This window comes from Pantherophis guttatus, chromosome 2 (genome assembly GCF_059756535.1).
Source record: "Pantherophis guttatus breed Tessera chromosome 2, ASM5975653v1, whole genome shotgun sequence".
NCBI classification, from domain to species: Eukaryota; Metazoa; Chordata; class Lepidosauria; order Squamata; family Colubridae; genus Pantherophis; species Pantherophis guttatus.
The window spans coordinates 77,114,913-77,136,304 of NC_142064.1; the positions used below are offsets into that span (position 1 = coordinate 77,114,913).

The 21,392-nt window shown below is 37.0% G+C and overlaps 2 protein-coding genes across 29 annotated transcripts in view; one reads left to right on the forward strand and one right to left on the reverse strand.

The window, feature by feature from the left end:
• The window catches only part of PSIP1 (PC4 and SRSF1 interacting protein 1), a 32,326-nt gene extending 20,813 nt beyond the window's left edge, over positions 1-11,513 (reverse strand). For 2 of the 7 annotated variants that reach the window (XM_087886286.1, XM_087886284.1), the window contains exons 1-3: positions 3,915-4,065; positions 3,352-3,536; positions 408-484 (exon numbers count right to left, since the gene is read on the reverse strand). In XM_087886286.1, the coding sequence (XP_087742412.1) occupies positions 408-484; positions 3,352-3,423 (149 nt within the window). In that variant the 5' untranslated portion in view covers positions 3,424-3,536; positions 3,915-4,065. Of the gene's footprint in view, positions 1-407; positions 485-3,351; positions 3,537-3,859; positions 4,449-6,593; positions 6,747-9,258; positions 9,447-11,374 lie in introns of those variants that run through there. The other 5 variants (XM_087886282.1, XM_087886280.1, XM_087886281.1 and 2 more) reach the window with 5 other exon arrangements.
• The window catches only part of CCDC171 (coiled-coil domain containing 171), a 207,712-nt gene continuing 197,808 nt past the window's right edge, over positions 11,489-21,392 (forward strand). For 11 of the 22 annotated variants that reach the window (XM_034410481.3, XM_034410483.3, XM_087886273.1 and 8 more), the window contains exons 1-4: positions 11,489-11,827; positions 13,855-14,014; positions 16,065-16,191; positions 19,336-19,510. In XM_034410481.3, the coding sequence (XP_034266372.2) occupies positions 13,974-14,014; positions 16,065-16,191; positions 19,336-19,510 (343 nt within the window). In that variant the 5' untranslated portion in view covers positions 11,489-11,827; positions 13,855-13,973. Of the gene's footprint in view, positions 12,011-13,854; positions 14,015-16,064; positions 16,192-19,335; positions 19,511-21,392 lie in introns of all 22 variants that reach the window. The other 11 variants (XM_087886279.1, XM_087886274.1, XM_034410480.3 and 8 more) reach the window with 3 other exon arrangements.

The following is a 21,392-nucleotide window of genomic DNA, read 5'->3' on the forward strand; positions in this document are numbered from 1 at the left end:
TACTTATGGCAGACATAAATGGGCGCTAATGCTAAAGTTATATTTGTCTAATTCTAAGCACTTGGAGGCATGGTAGAAAACAGGAATAAAATTATCAACTTCTAAATGAAAACCAAAAGAAAGCCAGCCTGAAAGCAAAGAATGACCAAATTCTCTTGTTAGATAAATATTAACAAAAGAAATACATTCTTGCATTTTAATGCTGTACTGTCTACACATCATCAAACTATAAGAATTGTAATAATCTGATAATTAGGGATGTTATCTGCCTATTTATCTTATTTCAGTTTTAGAAATTATTTTTAGAAGAAAAGGCTTGGTGGCAACTTTTTCAGACATTATTAAAAAAAAATATTAGGGATTATTTGCCCCATTGTCTAATATAACTTTGCCCCAAAAAGACTTACGTTTCATGTGTGCCAAAAAAGAATATAGGCATTTTATTTGTCGGTGGTTTGACTGCTCCATCAGGAACTTCATCAACCTACAGCAACAAACAGCAACAACTAAATAAAAAGATAAATCTAATCCAAACGTTTATAGGTAACAAAGGATTTTAAAAAAAGCAATGTGTTAAATGCAACCATAACATTTCTGTGTTCTTCATGAAAACTATAGTTTCCTTCCATCCAAGATTGAAAGATGTGATTCCTCTAAGATTTACTTTAATAAGATAGTTCCTTTTAATAGTGGCATGCTTGGAACAATGAATGAATGGTACACAATATCACTTAACAGAGATTAATCTAAGTATATTCGTGGCAAAAGCTTAAGCAACAGCAACATCTGAACCTGGGAAATACAGATTTGTCTATTTGTATACTCATTCTGTCACTTGTACGCAATAGCAACCTATTTGTGTCTATGCTAATATTTATGGAATATTTTCAGATTCTGACTTAGGCTCTCCATCTTGCTTAGAGTCACCCTGGATAATGAGATGGGTGGCAAATAAATTTAATAAATAAATCTAGGTCAAGGCACATGAAAAACTAGTTGGTTTATAGTTTGCTTGATTTGGGCTTGGTTTAATTTACCCGTTTACTGTCCTTTAGAAGAAGTCTACTGGCAACTGACAATACAGGAAAGCTGATTTATTTTAATGAAGTCTCCCTCAAGTCAAACTCAACTCCTAGTTCCTGTCTGAGAATATATGTGTAATTTATGTTTATTTTTCTTTATACAACAATGCATACTGGCTTGCTACTATCACTTTTGCGGATTTTTTTAAAAAATTGTCTTGGTATTTCCTGATAATCTTCCATTCGATGGTACCCAAATCCAATCCTGTTTAGCTTTTGGGGATCAACCAGAACTGGAGAGATACTACTTATTTTGACTTTTATTTTCAATAGTGTATTACTGTAAGGGACCATTCAGCGTCAAGATAATAGAAGGCTGCCTAGTATAGTTGCCTATACATCAACAAACAAAGTTTAAAGGGAATGTCCAATATATAAAAGTTCAATGAGATTTTATCCAGAATTTCCTGATAGTTGCCAATCACAGAAAAATACATTATTTGAGCTAAGAAAGGGCCCACAAGGTATTTTGGAGCAGGCATTGGTGCACTGTCTGTGCCTTAAGCCAAATGCATATTATTCCTGGGATCGTGCAACTGTGTAATCCCTGGATAACATAGCTTCATTTGGTGAATGGAGGAATGCTATCTCCAAACAACATTTTGGTTTCTGATTAAAAATGCAGTACATCTATGGTAAGCAACCTTCTGGAATACAGAGATTCATATAAAAAAGGAAAACAATCCAAACACAAACCTGTCTGTCTCTATTTATGTATAATGTAATGGTCCCTTAACATATTGAATCAACAGGTTATAATCCAATTGTGATCATTTATATTTGTTGGAAGTAAACTGTTTAGAAAGTGTAGTTTGGCATTAAAATTAAAAAAGAGAAGCTAATAAATTTTACCAACTGTTACTGCTGCTACTTCATGTTGTTAATAGTTTGAATGATGTAGTCAAAGGAGTGAACATAATGTGTACAGTGGTTAAGTGAAAAAAAGGGGAAATCCAGAAACTACGGGTTCTAATCTCAAAGGGTTCTAATCTCAAAGGACAGATTTTGTTCCATACTACAAAGATATTTACTATTATATTTGCTAATCTGGAAAAAAACAACAACAAGAAACCACAACATGATAAAACAGTTCAGCTGCAAAATTATGAAAACTTGGCTGTGAACTAATTTTCTACATTCTGAAGAGCTGGACCTGTGGTTTGTTGAAATCTTATAGTTACATTTAACAGCAAATATATAACTTTACTAAACAATTGTTGGGTATCTATACAATTTCTGCACTGCATTCAGTAGCACTAGTAAATCATCCGATATTTTAAAGCTATCAGTAATAAAATTATATATTTAAGAGTCCTTTAAAATGAGACTATCATTTTAATTCATTTTTAAAAGCTTTTTCTACAAGCAGGCTCACAAGGTACAATTCATCTGATTTTGACAAAGTCAAGGTTAGGTCCCTAGTGCTGAAATTGTAGTCACACAACATGCTAACTCATCAATATATTGAAATGTCCTGGGTCCGCATATCCTTCTAAGCAATAAAACTCAATCCACTGAAGTTCCGCTGAACTGAATCCAAAAGTAGCCTGCCACTTTTAGGGTACTGAATCGCCTCTATGTACCGGAAGGAGTATATCAGAATAACAAGAGTTTGAAGGGACCTTGTAGGTCATCTAGTCCAACCCCTCCCCACACAAGCAGGGGTCCCTACACCACTTCTGACAATCTCTTCTTGAAAGCTTCCAGTGATGAACGACCCACAACTTCCGAAGGCAAGCTGTTCCATGGGTTGATTGTTCTCATGGTCAGAAAATTTCTAATTTCTAGGGTGAATCTCTCCTTGATCAGTTTCCATCCCTTATTCCTTGTCTGGCCTTCAGGTGCTTTGGAAAATAGGTTGTAGATCACACCCCATCAAAACAAGAAGGCTAACCCCCCCCCCCCAGCATGTGGGGTATCTGTAATGCGACTTCTGCCAAACAAACATGCCCCCACTCTCCGCCTTGGGCTGCTAAGGCCAAGGCGATCCATTAAGTTCAAAGGGAGATTCAAGGACCTGCCAGGGACCTGCCTGAGTTTGTCGATCAGAAAGTTCGGCGGGTTCGAATCCCTAGTATAGGGTCTCCTGCGTGAGCAGGGGGTTGGACTAATTGACCTCCAAGGTCCCTTCCAACTCTGTTACTGTTACCCTCAGAGCAAAGGGTCGATCGGCCAGGTCCAGAAGCCTCCGGAGCCTTTTTCTCCCTTTAATCGGGAAAACGGCGGGAGGCGAAAAGAAAGGAAAGGACGGAGTCGAAAGGGGGCTTACCCGGGCTGGCCAATGGGGATAGCCTTTCATTTTGGCGAAGATCAGGTCTCCCGGTTTGAAATCGCGGCTCATGCTGCCTCCTTCTCGCTGCGCCAGCGGGGTCTGGGGGGAGAGGCGAGTCGAGGCTGCGGAGGGAACCGAGCGGGGCTGCTGCAGGCGAGCGCCGTCCTCGAAAACATAAGCCGCTGTTCCGCGGGCGGAGCGGGGGAAGGAGAAGGAAAGGCGGTAGGGAAGAGGCTTGAGGGGAGCGCACGGCTGTTAAGCCCACCGGTTCCCTTCACCCGTTTCCCCCGACGGGCCGGGGGGGGGGCTCAGGTTGCGCCGCAGAAACCGCCCAACCCGCCCTTCTCCCGGCAGCGGTTCCCGCCAACCCAAGCCTTCATCCTTCCCGTTTTGGCGGGAAGAAAAGTCCCCCATCCTCAGGAGAAAGAAAGAAAGGAAGGAAGGGGCAGCCACCCTCTTGCTCCCTGCCGCCGCCGGAGCTCGGCCATCCCCGACTCCCGCTTACCTGACCCGCGCGCACGCGCGCCAAACCCTCCCCCCACCCACCCCCAACCTCCTACCCCGCCGCGGCTATCCCGTTGCTCTACCTTCCCCCTCCCCCCCGCAACAGCCAAACCGCGGCCGCCGCGAGCTCGAGGGCGCGCACCCGCCGCTCCTCGCGCCAGCCGCCTCGGAGGCTCGCTCCGGCTCGGCGCGCACCAATAGATTGCCTACAAAACAGGGGGGGGTAGTAAGGGAGTGAAAGCCAAGTGGGAGAAGCTGCGAGTACAGTTCTCTGGCCCGTCTTGGTTGTCTTACTGGGCAAGGGATGAGCGGTGTATTGAAGTCGCGAGAGAGTGGGGGGAAAGGTCCAAGTGTCGGCCCAAGAGCCTCATTGATCGGGATCCTCCTCCTTCGAGCACAATGGTTCGCTCCGCCTTCTCCTCCTCCTGTTGGAGCGTTCTTGCGAGGCCGTAAGGCAAACAAGAGGGAGTTCGTTATCAGCGCGGGGGCGGGGTGTGTTTCAACTTTGAATGGGCCTAATGGTATCGCCAAAGGGTCAGCCGCGGGTGCCCTTAACATCCTCTGTTGAGCCAGGTGTGGGGTACTTGACCCTGCTGGGACAAAAACAAAACAAAAACAAAAACAGGTCATCATTATTGGGTTTCCTATAATGCTCTGTGGATAGAACATAAAAGGTTTGCATTCAAACGGATGCAGACTGTTTTTTTCGGGAATAGGTCAGGCTGGCTTCGATAGAACTTGCTCCAGATGAAGGTTTGCCGAGTACAATTTGAGTAGGCTTGTAGTAGGACTCATGCTCTAGTTTCTTTCTTTCTTTTTTTTTTTTTTACAATTTTATTATTCTCTCCCGAGTTCTCGTAAAAATCATGCTTGATGTCTCTGGGAAATGCTGTCAATCCGGGCAGATTTTTTAAATAATTGTAGTTAAGGACGTATTTAGATTTTTAAAAAGTAAAAACATAAATAGTATGGGTTTTAAATTGCCCTGTACAATATGACTTGATTAAAGTTTTGTATTAGGAAACCAAATTCAGGTTTCTTTTAATACTGTGTTGCCAAGCAGAGTTTTGATGTAGCTTTTAATAACAGCCGTGTGGCTATTAAAAAAGACTGTTCATATACTATGCTTTCTGACTAATAGATCAATTTATACTTAACTCAGTTTCATAGTATATCACACTGAGCCACAGCGGCTGGATTTTCATAACTGAACCAGACATTCTACCTTGCTTATTTATCAAATTGATATCTCACAAATGTGACTCTCACATGTTTATTTTTGCCAGTATGGTTACTAATGAACTGGTGTGACTAAAGATATTTAACTAAAGATATTTAACTCACTACGCTCTTTTCAAACTGATTATGGAATTAAAAATATTTAATACCACTGACAATGCTGCTACCCTTCAAAAAAGACCTTGACTTTGTGTCGGAATGGTCAAACAATTGGCAACTCCAAATCTCAACCAACAAAATGCTATGTCTTACACATTGGCAAAAAGAACCAGAACACAAAATACAAGCTGAGCAGACACGACCTTGTAGATGACCCTCACTCTGTCAAGGACCTTGGTGTACTCATATCTAATGATCCAAGTGCCAAAGCCCACTGTAACAACATCACCAAAAAGGCATTAAGAGTTGTAAACCTAATCTTGCGTAGCTTCTCCGGTAATATCACACTACTAACCAGAGCATACAAAACAGTTAGTAGACCAATTCTCGAATACAGCTCATCTGTCTGGAACCCGCACGACATATTGGACATTAATACAATTGAACATGTCCAGAAATATTTCGCAAGAAGAGTCCTCCATTTCTGGCTGCCTTGGGTATGACCTAAGCGTAGCTCATAAAATTATCTGCTACAATGTCCTACCTGTCAATGACTACTTCAGCTTCAACCACAACAATACACACAATAGACACAAACAAAGTGAACCGCTCCAAACTCGATTGCAGAAAATAAGACTTCAGCAACAGAGTGGTCAATGCCTGGAATGCACTACCTGACTCTGGTTTCATCCCAAAACCCCCAAAATTTTAAGACAGTAGACAATCTTACTGTTGACCTCACCCCATTCCTAAGAGGTCTGTAAGGGGCGTGCATAAGAGCACCAGCGTGCCTACCGTCCCTGTCCTAATGTTTCCTCTATTCGTATCTATTTTATGTATTCAATTACCTAATACGTTCGTGACAAATAAAATAAATAAAATTCAGCAGAGACCTATCTTCATTTTTGTATAGAAAGCATACTAGAATGTAGACTTTTCAATGTTTATTATTTTATATGTATGACTAATTTATACTTTACCTTTCCTTCAGTAGCTTGAGGCACGTTTATAATCCTGGTCCCATTTTTGCCCTACAAAACAATGTGTGAGCCGAGACCGAGAGTGACAGGCACAGAGTCACAATGGCCTTTCACAGCTGTGGTGGACCTGAACCAGCCTAGTACTTTATTTTTTTTTTTTTAATTTTATTATATTATTAAAATAACATTACAAACAAACAACATATACAATATTTCCAGCCTAGTACTTTAATCACTATATCATTCTAGCTTTTACAAAATAACTGTAATTAAATCTTTTCTGCTAGATTTGCATAATACTGTAGGCCAAAATGTGGTTGTTTTGTGGCTCAGAGTGTTGTAAAATGCAGTCGGGGAGGTTAGTTTTCTGTTTCTTGAAGTAATGATTGGATTTATTTAGTACACAGAATTTATTACCTTTGGGATAAACAGCTACATAAAGCAACATTGTGCCTCAGATAACAGCATGAATCTCCACAGGCAGGATGGGTAGAAGGAGATGATAGCATGTGGCATGACAGAAAATAACCCAACTCTCCTCCTGATTTTCCGGATGTCTTTGTTTGATTGCTAGAGGGAACAGAATTATGGATCATCTGAATGTTGATTTAATCTTATATAACATGTATGTACCTGCCATCAATTCAAATCCACATTCAACTAGAAAATAGGTACCCTGGAACCTATTTTTCCACTCAGTTGAATTGGTCATAGCCTTATAATGACTTAAAATACTGCCATGAGCTTCAAAAAGGGAATAATAAATACCAAATGCAAAAAAATCTAATGCCCACATCTTCTAAATAACACGAAATACTGCTATTTCTTCATGAGTAGCTTTGTGCAAGCGATACTAGCTGGATTTATACAATACACTAATATTAAACACAGATGGCTAATTCAAAGTATAAGGTAAGCATTGTCATATTAGATACAATTGTATATTCCATGTAGAAAACTACTATGGTACAAAGAACAAAAATATATGCTGTGAAGTTCAGAGTGCCATTTCATAGCCTAATATATCATATAAAAGACAGTGACTATAGTTGCATCAAATTCTAACTAATAATATGTTGCTTTAGAAAACTTAATCTGTTGCTTCAGAAAACTAGCCTTGTGCAATATAAAATTATACTGATTGGATTTGCACAAGACACACTAAGGGATCAAGTAGTTAGCCACATTTTATGCCAGTATATTGCCTTTTTCCTAGGGCTAAGAAGGAATAACTGGCTAAGAGTTATCTAGCTGGCTTCATGCCTGAGGCAGGACTACATTTAGTCTCCTGATTTCTTTTGCAGTGTTTAAAATGATCACACTTAATAGGCTCTCTTAATGAATTTGTTAATTTTTTATAGCTACTCATCTCGCTAATATAACTGTGGGTGGCTTATGAAGTTAAAAATCCAGAAAACAATACAACCAACTCCCCCCCCCAATAATTAAAAAACATTACAAACAAACTGTTAAAAACTTTAAAACATAATCAGCGGAGAATACCATTATGTTGTAATTAAAAGTACGACTTAGCAGGCTCTCCACCAACATCACTGGACTTCTAAACCAATTGACAAAAGCCATGTTTTCAGGCTCTTCTGGAAGGCCAACAAAGTAGGGACCAGGGCAAATGATATTTCAAAGGGTGGGCTCTGTCAGAAAAAGGTCTCCTTGGATGCCATCAGCTGACGTTCCTCTGTAGACGATCTGCAATATGCCCTTTCTGCCAGATCTCATGGGACTAGTAGATATAATTGGGATGAGGGGCTTCCACAAATATCCCAGCCTCATGTCAAGTAGGGCTTTATAAATAAGCAGCAGCTTGAAGCAAACTGATATCCAATATCAGCCAATAGAGCCGAGATGGCGCAGTGGTTAGGGTGCAGTACTACAGCTACTTCAGCTGACTGCTAGTTTAGCAGATCAGCGGATCAAATCTCACCGGCTCAAGGTTGACTCAGCCTTCCATCCTTCCGAGGTGGATAAAATGAGGACAGATTGTTGGGGGGCAATATGCTATTTAGTATACTGTCTTTGGTGTAAGCCGCCCAGAGTCCTCGGAGAGTGGGCGGCATAGAAATATGACTAATAAAATAAAATAATATACCTGTACTTGCAGAACAGAGGTGTAATATGTGCTGATCTAAGTGCACATAATTGTCCATACTGCTGCATTTTGCACTAGCTGAACCTTCTAGATTCTCTTCGAAGACAGGTCCATGTAGAGTGTATTACAGTAATCCATTTATTTATTTGTTTGATTTTTATACCACCCTTCTCCAACAGGACTCAGGGCGGTGAACAGCCAAGATAAAATATAACATATAAAATTTAAAAAACAGTTTAAAAGACATTAAATAATTAATAATTAAATAATTATTTAATAAAAAATAAATAATTAATAATAATCCATCCATAAATTACTTCATTAAATGCAAACATAAAAATGCATTTAACAGTAAGAGTTGAAAGGGACCTTGGAGGTCATCTAGTCCAACCCCCTGCTCATGCAGACCAGTACTAGGGATTTGAACCGCCGAACTGCTGACCTTTCTGAACGACAAGCTCAGTGTCTTAGCCACTGAGCCACCTAAAATTAGTGCTTTCAACTATCTGAATGTCTAGATTTCGAGATTGGATACAGAAAAATCAGTACTGTTAGAGCAATTTTGAATTTATGTTTTACAGGAACGGTTTTAGGGATATAAACAGATTAGAGCTGTCTCACATTATTTGCTGGCATCACTGCTCTGTACTATTATGACTCTTTTTTAGGGAAAAAACTGGAGCAGCTTAGTTTCTTGTGTGCTTAGTTTTGAATAATAAAAGCAAACTTATCTTTCTCCTAGGCTAGTTCAAATGCAGATTTAAAAGAAAACAGGTATAATAGTATCCACAAGCTGTTTTACAGTTTTGCTAATGTTTTCACCCCACAGGGAAAACTTTTTGATTTGAGCTAAATTGCTTTGGGTACAAAAAAAAACCTTTGAAACTATTGATGCTATTCTTTTAAAAATGATAAATGTTCCTGCTGTAAGAGAAATAGCTCCCAGGATTAGACTGTATTGTAAAACATGCTTACAGGAGTCAAGATTATATACGAACTCTGACAATTAAAAATGGTTTTCTTTTCATTTTTCTTTCACTTTTTTTCTATCTTCAACCTTGTATCCTTTCTCCATCAGTTTCCAATAGCACCATCTTCAAAACAGGAAAAGAGTAGAATATACTGCACAATTACTTAGTACAATCCACGTAATTGAGTCAGTTCTACAGAACAAGAAACAAAATAATATGTTTTAAATTATTACTAATAAAATTGAATCTGTTGGTCATATAGAACTCTTGAATGGTTTGAATGCTCATTTTTTTTAAAAAAAAATGTATTTGTGCTTATGTTATATATCTATTGTATTTATGCTTATATGTTATATTTTGTGCTTGTATGCTATCTCTACATCCTACTCATATCAGTGGATTTTGTAAGTTGGTTAATTTCATTGCATTCATATGAACGAGGCAATAAGTAAATTTAATAATTCCATTATACGGACTACACTTCGGGAATATTGTTTCTGAAAGCTTTATTTCATTATGTTAACTTTTGATGGGAAATTACAGCCTAGATTAAATGAATTGATACCTATTGTTATTCATCTTGCTTCTGAAACAAAAGATATTTCAGCAGCAATGATTTCCGTCTTTGTACAAGAATGCACTGAAAACCTATATTGTAATGACTATTGTGTTTCCTTAAAAACTAACAGTGAGGTATAGCTTCCTCTATTTTCACAATTTCCATTTTATATCTGATTCCTCCAGGAATAGGCCAGGAATAGTGGACACACACCAGTCCTTAATTTTGGAGTTGTTCCTTTTTCTGTGACAATCTTGATTAAGAGACTGAAGTAGTGTCATTTTAAAGGTAGGTTGTCATTTAAAGTCAGATATTAAGATGAAGCAATTTAACCACTATTTTAACTTTAAGATTTGTAGTTTGTTAATTCACCTATACCCTAACTTTCCATACTGTTTGGTCCTGGGCAGAAGAAATGTTGAAGTTAATCCTTTCTTCTGATGTAGACACAAGTACTACAGGATGCAATAGTGAGCCGAAAATGGATTGCTCCATTTGTGGTTATTTTTCCTTGTTTTTTTTATATATATATATATACCTCTTCCTTTCTATATGAATGCATAAAATGAGTATACGAAGTACCACTTCTGTGATGGTTCTTATTTTGACTGGGCCACTGTGGATTTTTATTTTTTTCAATTTTGATGTGATTTGGTCAAGATGCTGTTTTCTAGGAAACTCGGGCTGCTTTCAGTCATTTTTATTTTTGAATATTTTATTAATCAGATTTATATGATATCATACAAAGTGATTTTGGGCAGTGTACAACAATAGAATAAAATGACAAAGATTAAAAAAACAACAAAAACATATTAAAATGAGAAAAGTATCATTTTAAAATAAAGCCCCGAGAGTGCAAGAATATCAACCACAGTGGAGCCATTTAAGATTGTATGTTTCCAAGGGACCCCCAGGTCTGATGATATAACCCGCTCTAAACCATTGCAGGGTTGAAGGTTGCCTAACTTTGTGGAGAGAATGTTGTGTAAGATGGGTGCCATGGCAGAGAGAAGGCTGGTCTCCTGAGACCAAATATGAGTTCCTGGCCTATGGAACTCGTAACATGCCTTCTCCACCAGAGCTAATGGGATGGGCTGATATAATTGGGGAAAGGCAGCACCTGGAATTGGGCCTGAAACAGATTGGAACCAACAGTTTATGAAGCTGAGGCATTATATGTGCTCTTCTGCACCAGTTGAAGCTTCTGGATACTCTTCAAGGGCAGCCCCATGTAAAGCTGCATTACAGTAGTCCAATCTGGAGGTGACTAGGACCTGAGGGACTACCAGTGAAGCCTCCTGATCAAAGGAGTACAACTGATGCATAACATGAAGCTATGCAATGCTTCCCCAGCCACAACCTCCCCCAGTTCTTTGAGGAGTAGTGAGTCTAGTAAATCAAATATTTATTTTTTATTTTGAATATTAACAATTGTGATTTAATAAAAATGAATTGCAATACGTAAAACAATTTGGAAATAAATCCCACTGAATCCAGGAAGCTAAACTTTTAGTACCCGTGCATAGTATTAAAAGTGCTTAGGACTGCAGAGACAACTCACGCTTCTATTTTTCTCCCCATCCATTATTAGCGTCAACCCGTTAACAACGCCTATATTATAATTTCTTAAAGCGGCAAACAAAGCGGGAGCAAACTGTTTACAACACACGCCTTTAGCGCATGCCCTGTTTAGCTGATTGAAGCAAACAGAGTGCGGGCGAATAATCCTCCCGTTTAGAACGCATTACGTCACAATTTCACATTCTTCCAATGGGTAGTCTGAGACCGGAAGACGACGTGAAGCCCCTGAGCGAACAGCTAGTAGTTGCTCTCTAACCGGAAAAAGCCGTTGTAAAGTCAGTCTGAAGCTAAAATGAATGTCCGGGCTTTCCCGTTACTCTCTGGGTCCTAAAGCCCGCCCAGAAAAAAAAACCCCGGTGCCTTGCAGATTGTTCATATCCGATAGCTTGGCGATCTCATGATTCCTGCTTTCAAATACAGGCGCGGCAAACAGGTACGAAGATGGAAGGGCGGCAGATTTTGACCGTGGTGTTACGGTAGATTGGTAGGAGGGAAGAGTCGGAAACCAAGAGGAGGAGGAATGTTGTGTTTGGGCTGAAGACAAACAGAAACACCGAAGATGTATTGCAAATTTCCGTCGGTTAATCCGGATTGATCAGGGAGGTGTGAAACAGCGGTAAATCCGGCAAATTCTGCAACGGTTGTGGCCCTTATAGGGAGGAATACTCGTTTATAGGAAGCAGGATGAACGTAATATAAATTCACTTGTGGAGTCTTCCGTAGCCCTGAGACGGTATAATGAGAAAACTGCAACTTGTTGAACCCTTTGCAGTTTTTCTAAAACTATGAGTTAGGGTCTTAGGTGTGAAGGACTTATTTCGAGTTATCTTGAGTCCTCCCCGATGTGAACTTGCTCTATATAAACGGTAGAAACTTGACAACGTACAAATGTCACCTTTTGCCTCTCTTTTAAAGGTGCTTTCCTGTTGGATGATATAAAATCTTACTCTATACCAGTTGATTTAAGGATGGTTCCGATTTGTTTCAACCATTTAAAAATAAGATAAATAAGACCTGTTGCTAAGCAACTTGACTTGAGCACGGGAATTAAGTTGAGAGCAGCCTGATGGCAAAAAGGAATGATGTGACCCTTTAACTGGGTATGATTTTGGCATTCGTCCATTTAGCAAACGTTAGGGAGATGGGTTGTATCCACAGCTCCACCCTATCAGCCGTTTGAGGTTGGCTGGGTCAGGAAACAGACACCCCAAAGATCCCAGAAATGCCACGTTATTGTTGCACTGGGTAATAACTGAGTCTTGATAATTTGACAGTCTCTCCCCCCCCCCTTCCCACCCTCCCCCCATATTAGAGAGGATCAAGGTGGAGCAATCTTGAGTTTCTCATTCCCTCATTCCCTTTCAAGGGTAAACTGATGTTTACACAGCAGCTGTTGATATACTTTCTTCAAGATCATCTTGTACTCACACACATTAGACCAGGGTTCCCAAACTATGAGAGAGAGTTATCACTGAATCCCAGTTTACTGCAAAATTTTTTGAACAATTGCATCCAAGATACTCCAAATTGGAATCCTTTGGAGGTAATGACCTTCTCAAAATCTCCAACCAGAAGACAGATAGGGATAATGGGAGCTGTACAGCTGGATAGCATGATGGGTCCATCAACCAGAATTTTTAAAGAAATGATTACAGAGCCATTGGGTTCAGAATGGTATAAGGTCTCCTGCTTGAACAGGGAGTTTGACTAGAAAACCTCCAATGTCCCTTCCAACTCTGGTGTACTATTACTGAAAAGTTGGGAAAGGCTGTATAAGGCATTAATTTTTAACCAATGAATTGGGAATCACTTGTTAAATTGTGTTGCCACTATCAATTTCTTTCATTGCTTTTTTCAAACTGAACAATGGGACTAGCATATTTATTTTATTTCCTAAATTTAAACCCCATGTTTTCTTCAGGACTCAAAGTAGCTTGCACCAGAATCTGCATTTTATCCCTACAATAATAACCTTGTGGTAGGTAGGTCTGAGGGGGAGCAAGTTCCTGTGTTTAGGGATGGTCTGTCCAGTCTTGGTCCAACATTTTAATTTCTACAGCCACATTGGCTAATTTATTGATTATAGTGGCAAAATAAGAAAATTAGAAACACAACCTACTATTCAAAAAGGTACTTCTGAGTGCATCCCAAATATCGATTATTTTTAAAGATCTAACAAGATTTATATTTTTTCTTAAACCTATTTTTTATTTCTTAAGCTGTTTCTTAATCCTATAATCTATTTTTGTAACATGAAGATGAGAGGAGATAGAAATAATAAAATTAATAAAGAAAATTAAAGTTCATTTTATGACTCTTTGGATTACCATTGCTGCCTTAGTAAGTAAACTATTGAATATATACTTTAATAACAAAGAATTCTAGTATTTGTGATTAAATCCAAATACATTATTGCAAAAATGGTGTGATGAGATGTTTATTTAAATCTGTGTATTGTAGGTTTTAATGTGACTTCAAGAAGTTGGAAAACAAGTGATGTTTGAAATCTGGTGCAAACAATATTACCTATGAAAATAGCATTGTATGTTCAGAGAACATAAAGCAGAAAATTAATTGTAATGGATTCTCAAGTGAATTACTCAGTCTCTGAAATGAAACGGTGAGTTTGATTCCTATAATTAACAAAAAATACAGTTATGAAAATTTCTATTCTCTGAATAGTACACTTGACCATGCAAATTTCTGCCATTTTCTAGTTCTGTGATATGAAATTTCTAATAGAATGTGAACTGCAGGAAATACATATTTGGGGGAAAATGTTTAGTACAGATTGCAATTAAGAGTGTACATATAATCATACTGTTAATACTTCATAATTTCAGATTTCATAGTTTGCAGTAATATTACTGCAATAGCCACCAGATAATTAAACTATCCATAGTGCTGATATTTTAGCGGAAGTTCGGCTTTCTGTAGCGTTGTGTTAGCTTACTGTAGTTGCTTTTAAAAGTAACTCCCCACACCTGCATCACAAAATCACTAGCAAGTTTTGGTTGGAAATAACACACAAATATAGGATTGTGCTATAAATGTAACTAAGACAACATCCTTGATAAAGCATTTCTGCAATTCCTTTAAGAATAGGAAAATACTGATATATACACATACATATAAACATATACTATAACCCCCCCCCATACATATATACGGTTTTGATGGTTTTTCAATCCAGTTTTGCTAATTAACAAAACACTGATCAAAGCAAAAAGGTAATTTAATTTCCAAATTCTGTATTTTACTTACCAAATACAATGGCAACTATTAGGGTAACAAAATGGATAAAATTGCAGCTTCCATTCCAATGAGCAGGACCATTTCAACTGTGAGATTGAAATTACTCCGACAAGTGTACTTAGTCCCCTTCAGAAGTTTGTTTCCATTTTCTCTTTAAGATGTGATATTTCATGAAATCTTTTTTAAACTTTGTATATTGCCTACTGACAATTAAGGTTTTTTTTAAAATGGGGCAGCTTGGCTTTTCCTCTTGTTTTATCATGTTTATCATGTTTATATTTTTATATCTGTATCATTGTTTTTATTTCTGAATTGTTCCCCCAGTCACTTCCTATGTTATATGAAAAGTGGATGCAGTACTTTAAAAGGTTGCTTTGTTTTCCGTCTATGGTATATTATATTAAAAAAATGGGTATTTTATCACACTTCCTCAACTGTCAATGCAAGGGAAAAAAAACCCCTTTGTTATTCCATTGGAGTGGTTGCTATAGTTACCTCAGTAACTTAGATATAAGATCTCATCTTGTTTTGTGAACTTCTCCCTTTTATTTGAGAAGCTGAATAAGGTTTGTTAATTAAAAATTATATACAACTTTCATATATTTTATATTTTGGTGCCTAAAAACATAACATTAAGAGAGTTGTGTGCGTGCATCTTCCAGTAATTATGAATTAATAGTAATTACAGTTGAGGCTAGGTTTGTCAGGGTAAACTTATTTTCCCTCAGCATCAAGGAAGCCAGTCAACATCTCCCTCTGTTTCTCATTAAATGAATGTATGGGGGCTGTCAAAATGCAAAATATCTATACTTTAAAAGCTGTGCACACGAAATATTTTATTCTGTTGCAGTTATCATGATAAGCCATTCCTCCTGGACTTTTCCCTTCTACAAAATTATTAGAAATGCATTATTAATGATCAATGCTGGCATATTTTTCTAAGTAGAGTAGAACAAAATAAACATTGTTTTTAATTTTATTAAAATTAAAATTTATCACGAGTGGCATAATTTGTGTTTATTTCTACCCTGCCTTCATTTTTCAGGGTGACTCACAACCCTGTGTGTATGTGTGTGTGTGTGTGTGTGTGTGTGTATGCCGAATTTTTAAATCAGTAGAGTCAGTTAGAATTAAATACAAAAAGTTGATAATCTTTAAAATGTCCTTCAGTGAACTGCAGACGCAGATGTAGGTAGCTTCAGATACATTCTTGAATGCAATGGTTGTGAACTGGAAGCAAAACAGTTCCATTAATAGCCACCTCCAGAGTATATTGCCTTAGAAACAAATCTTATAAATTGAACGGGATTTAGTTCTGAGTAAGAAATTCAACCTTGCTGCCTCGATTATTTGAAAATTCAGAGCTGGTATGACTGAGACCATTCGTGATGAAAAACCCTTCTATTTTTAAACAGGAACTTTGGAAAGACATTTCTCCACAAGCACAGTGAAGCTGATATGGAAACAAAGGAAGATCTAAGAAGGAAACTCCATCAAGCCAAGAAAGATAAACTTGACATAACTGCTAAGCATAATGCAGAGGTAACAATTTCATTGTTGTCGGGCTGGGTGTGCAACATTCTTATACAAACTACTCAGCCTGTTGATGTTGAAGGATGGATGGCCTTCTCCAACTTGCCACATTTCTGATGTATCTAAAGCAGAGGTCTCCAACCTTGGCAACTTGAAGCCTGGTGGACTTCCACTCCTGGGAGTTGAAGTCCGCCAGGCTTCAAGTTGCCAAGGTTAGAGACCCCTGATCTAAAGGACTACATCAGCCTTCCACAACAATGCTAATGAAGGGATTTGTATTAAACTTGTGCACTCTTGGACCCTGATTTAAAAGAACTTCTCTTAATCTTGTCCCAATTCTGTCTTTGTGGTATTAAAGTTACTACATCTCTTAGAGCAGCGATAGTGTTTTTTCATTTTGCAGGCTCACACAAAAGCCTAAAAGAGGAAGCTGCTTTAATGAGTGCCAAAGGTACTGTGCTTCATGTGATCCAACGCACTTTTAAGTCATAGTCAGAACATGGAAAGCCATATTTAAGATACTTCCGAATGTTTCTTTTTTTTTTTCCCTTGGATTTTTTTCCACCTCTTTTTTTTTAAATGAGAAACCAGAATATGGGTATAATTCTCATGGGAATAAAACTTCATTTATTTTTTTAAAAAACATATGATAGGTTATATGAGATTAAAAGAACTCAATAATCTACCTTAGTGAGTCTTCTAAGGTAAATGTGCTTCTAGCATTTTAAAAAAAAATTGTTGAACATAATTTGCTTTTCACATTGGAGTCCCTGGCAATAGTTTTATTGTTCTTTATTTATAAAATGGTATTAATAAAATTTGTTTTATTATACAGTATTATACAATGCATTATGTTATTTTGATACAGCAGTATTTATACAGTGTTGACTAGAGATTCTTAACACTCTAAGGCTTAGATGACTTAGACTATTCAAAAGAAATAGAAACGGCATTATATACTGGTGTAGGTTTTCATGACCCGTATCTCTTGGCAGCATTATGCTTCAGGGTTTAGTGATTGTGGTCTAGAAAACAGATTTCTTGATGTTTCACTGGGAACGCTACAGGCGCCATCCACAGTTGCCAGGAAATGTCAATAAATCTGTTTTCTAGACCACAATCACTAAACCCTGAAGCCATCACTGCCCAAAAGGTATTAATCAGTATGAACTGTTTAAGATGTTGATCTTAATAAACATAGGATTATTGAGCTTTTACAACCAAAGCTGAATGTAAGGGGGTTGTTGTTTAAGAAATACAAGTCAAAAATTCTCTAGGGCTCGTGGAGTTAATTATGTACTCAGTCAGATTCCCGCTGTAATTTCCATCTTGCTTGTAATATAATTCCTGTTGGACTTGGAAGGAGGCTGGAGATAATGCATTTCTCCTCAATGGATGACTAGCCTGAAGGCTGCATGCAGCTTCCAACTCATTGAGATTGTTCTGCAGAAATTCAGCAGCAAAATGAGGAAAATTTGATTTTTTGATTTTTGTATGTTTTCTAGGCTTTGCGGTGGCTTTAAATATAGGAATAGAAGCTCTTTGCCTCCCTGAAGCCTCCTCTTCCTACGTTTAATCTTTCCCATGTACAAAAAACCCCAACAACCCAGAAAAATAGCTTCAAAAAGCTACTTATCTTCTTCACAAATATGTATGGATAATCTCCCACAGTCCTTATAAAGTTGGGGTGCTAAGATAAACTCCCCAATTTTCAAAAGTAGAATATTTTAAAAGAAAGCAATTTCCAGTATTATATCATGCTGAACTGCATTGCAGTGATAACTGGAAAGGGAACATGCAATATAGGCCTGGCTGGTAAGTTCTCACTTAACAACTGCAATTAGGACCAGCATCTCCATTGCTAAGCAATGCAGTTGTTAAGTGAAACATCACATGCCCATGTCCAATTTATGATGCCAGTTCCACCGTGGTTGTTAAGAAAATCATTTGCAGTTGTTCAATGCAGCATTACATTTACTACGACTTGCAAGTTACTGCAGCATGTGAAGATTGCAAATGGAGATCATGTGAGCCTGGGACTATTGTAAGTTCAAGGACTGGTTGTAAACCTACTTTTTCAGCACTGTGGTAAGTTTGAACAGTAGCTAAATAGGTTAGTCAGTAACCAAGGACTACCTTATAAAATGATTTAGAGCAGAAAGTAAAAATAATAAAGAGTCTTGATGTGCAAAGCCTATCTTCCATTGCATATGAGCTACTGTAAGTCTCGTTAATTCAACAGTGAAGAAAACACCTCAACAATTAACAAGTAAAAAGTTAGAATTTAAAATCAGCTAACAAAGCAGCATTCAAATGAAATGAACATTTGAAGTGAACAAGTTACGGACATTGTGAACGGAAGTATGATGAAGTTTATGCAAACTTTGTGGTAATTTAATAGACTTAGACTTTCACGTTCTAATTTTCAGAACGTGAAAGTGAATTGTGAAGTTGCTGGTGGTAATAGAAACGCAGCAAAGACCTGCATCCTGATGTTAAAAGAAGCTATCAATGAAATTGATGAAACAGCACAGTAGATCCTTAGCTTTGATGGCACAGAATTGTTCTGGAAGAGAACCGTCAGAAAGAATATACACTTCCAAAGAGGAAAAGACAATGCAAGCTTTTAAGGCTGTGAAATATCAATACAGGCTTTTGTCTGCAGCTATTGTAGCAGGATATGACAAACTAAAACTGTCTATCATTGGAAAACCTTTCTCCATTTAAAGGCATCAAGAAGACTATCCTTTCTAGCTATGCATTATTGTTCAAATCCAAAAGCTTGGAACTCAACAGCTTTATTTCTAGACTGGAGATTCATCAATTGTTTTATTCCTGAAGGGGAAACACGCTGCAGAGAGGAGGACATACCATTCAAGATTTTGTTTTGATTTTTATGGATTTGTAATGTTTTCCAGTAAATATATTAATTTTCAAGTAGGCAATTTAACAGTCATGTAAAGGCATTGTGGCATCTTAACAATAGGCGAAAGAAGGGGAAAAAAAGGAAAATTCAAATGATTTTCACAAACCCTTCAACCTAATTTGTTTCAAGGGCATCTGAGTGTAAAGAGTTACATAATATGAGGATTCAAAAAATAATTTATGAGTAGTTACATGTAAATTTTTAAAAAAACATTATTTCATTTATAGCTATCAAATTATGAAAGCCAGATTGCAAAACTGCGAGCAGAAGTTGAGAAGAGTGAAGCTGTCCGACAAAGTCTGGAGTATGAATTAGCTGTAGCAAGGAAAGAAGTTGGTATAGAACGGTATTCATCAGAAGAAAAATTAGGTGGAGCAAACAAACAAATAGAACAGCTGCAAGGTAAAATTCAGAATATTTACAATAAATAACGAACATATTTGTGAACATTTCCCCTATGAACATAATTCATTAACAGTGTTTTTCTGACATAAATAGGGAGTTATTATTTTAGGAACACCTTATAATATTCAAGTCTGAATCTCCTGGGTCTTTCCCATTTTGTTACCATTACTGATTGTTTGGTTAAAATCATTATTATGTTCCTTACTTAACTTATCAGATTTAGAGTTTTTAAACTGTTTGACACATTTTCATAGTCAGTTTCATTGATTTTGAACTTAGAGTCTATTTTTATTTAAAATGCAATGTAATAATTTAACTTCTAACTTCATTTAACTACATTTAACTACATTTTTTGCTTGGTCTCTTTGTATCAGTGATACATTCATTTTTTAATTTTATTTTGTTTTCTAACAGCAGGTGCTAACAGTTTAGAAAAATGATTCATCAAAATGACATTTGTAATATCTACATTTACTAAACCTTATATTTTTAGTAATATTTTATTACCCATTACTAATATCTGTTATACTTTAATGCAGTAAATATATCAGAATTATTATTTATCTTGTGTCCTGATTCTAACATTTCATTTCATTTCATTTCATTTCATTTCATTTCATTTCATTCCATTCCATTCCATTTTTCCTTTTACTTGCTTATGTTTAATAGAGTAATATTTATAAGTAGCTTTATAGCAACCTATATTATACATGTTTCAATTTCTACCTGCTTATTAACTTGGATTTCTTAAAAAAAATTCTCAGTAATATCATTTGTTTTTAATAACAAGAGAGTCAGTGTCTATATAAATTAAAGATGGGAAAATATTTGGTCTCCAAGTCCTTGCAGAACTGGTACATAATTTTGAAATTATTGTGGTTCTGTTAGGTGCTCATTACTACCTAATTAAAAAGATATTAACATCATGATTATGTTGTATACTTGGCTGAATAGCAACTTTAAACAATAGCTAGTGGATTTTTTGTTTTCCAGCTATAATAAACTGATGCCAGTTAAGCAAATTCATAATTTACATATAACTAGTAGCATCCCCCCCCTAAATTTACTCTTTTCTATAAATCCATTAAATTTTACATTCTTTTTCCTGATCAGTATTAATTGTCTATTCCTGCATTCCTGCAATTGTTTAATGTAAAATGTAAAATGTTTATGTAAAAAGGTACATGTTCCTTGTTAGGGCTGTAGATTGCCCCCAATATGTATGTATCTAGCTGTCTTACTGTGTTCTTAACAAGACATTGTAGGACAGTATCTGTCTAACACATCTTACTGTCAGCCACTTAGGGATATCTTCAAGATTTATACATTGACATTTTAATTTCATTGGTTTAAGGGCTGTGACTTAAATACTTTAAGGAGACCGTTATTAAAACAAGTAGGCAAGAGTTTGTAGAAAACAAAGTACTTGGTAGGTGTTTTAAGGCTAGATTTGTAGCCTTAAATATAGATTTATATTCATAGATTATTTACAAAATTATCATTTGGGATAGTATATTGTCCTGAGTATTTTATTTATTTGTATCTAATATTCCTTCCTCCTACAACAATCCTGTGAGGTGGGTTGGGCTGAGAGAGAGTGACTGACTCAGGGTCTGGCTTTCATGGCTAAGGCAGGATTTGAACTCTTGGTTCTCCCAGTTTCTAGCCTGATGCCTTAACTACTAGACCAAACTGGTTCTTTGGTGTAACAAATATGTATAACAAAACATCTTCATTGATAGAAATTGCGTTTAACCTGTTTTTTGTGCTGTTAATGTAAAATGACTAATTTGAAAGGATTGTTGTTTTTAATAGAATAGTTACTGCAATATTCATTGTAAAATATTTGGTTTGTTGCTTTTTGCATATTGTAGAAGAA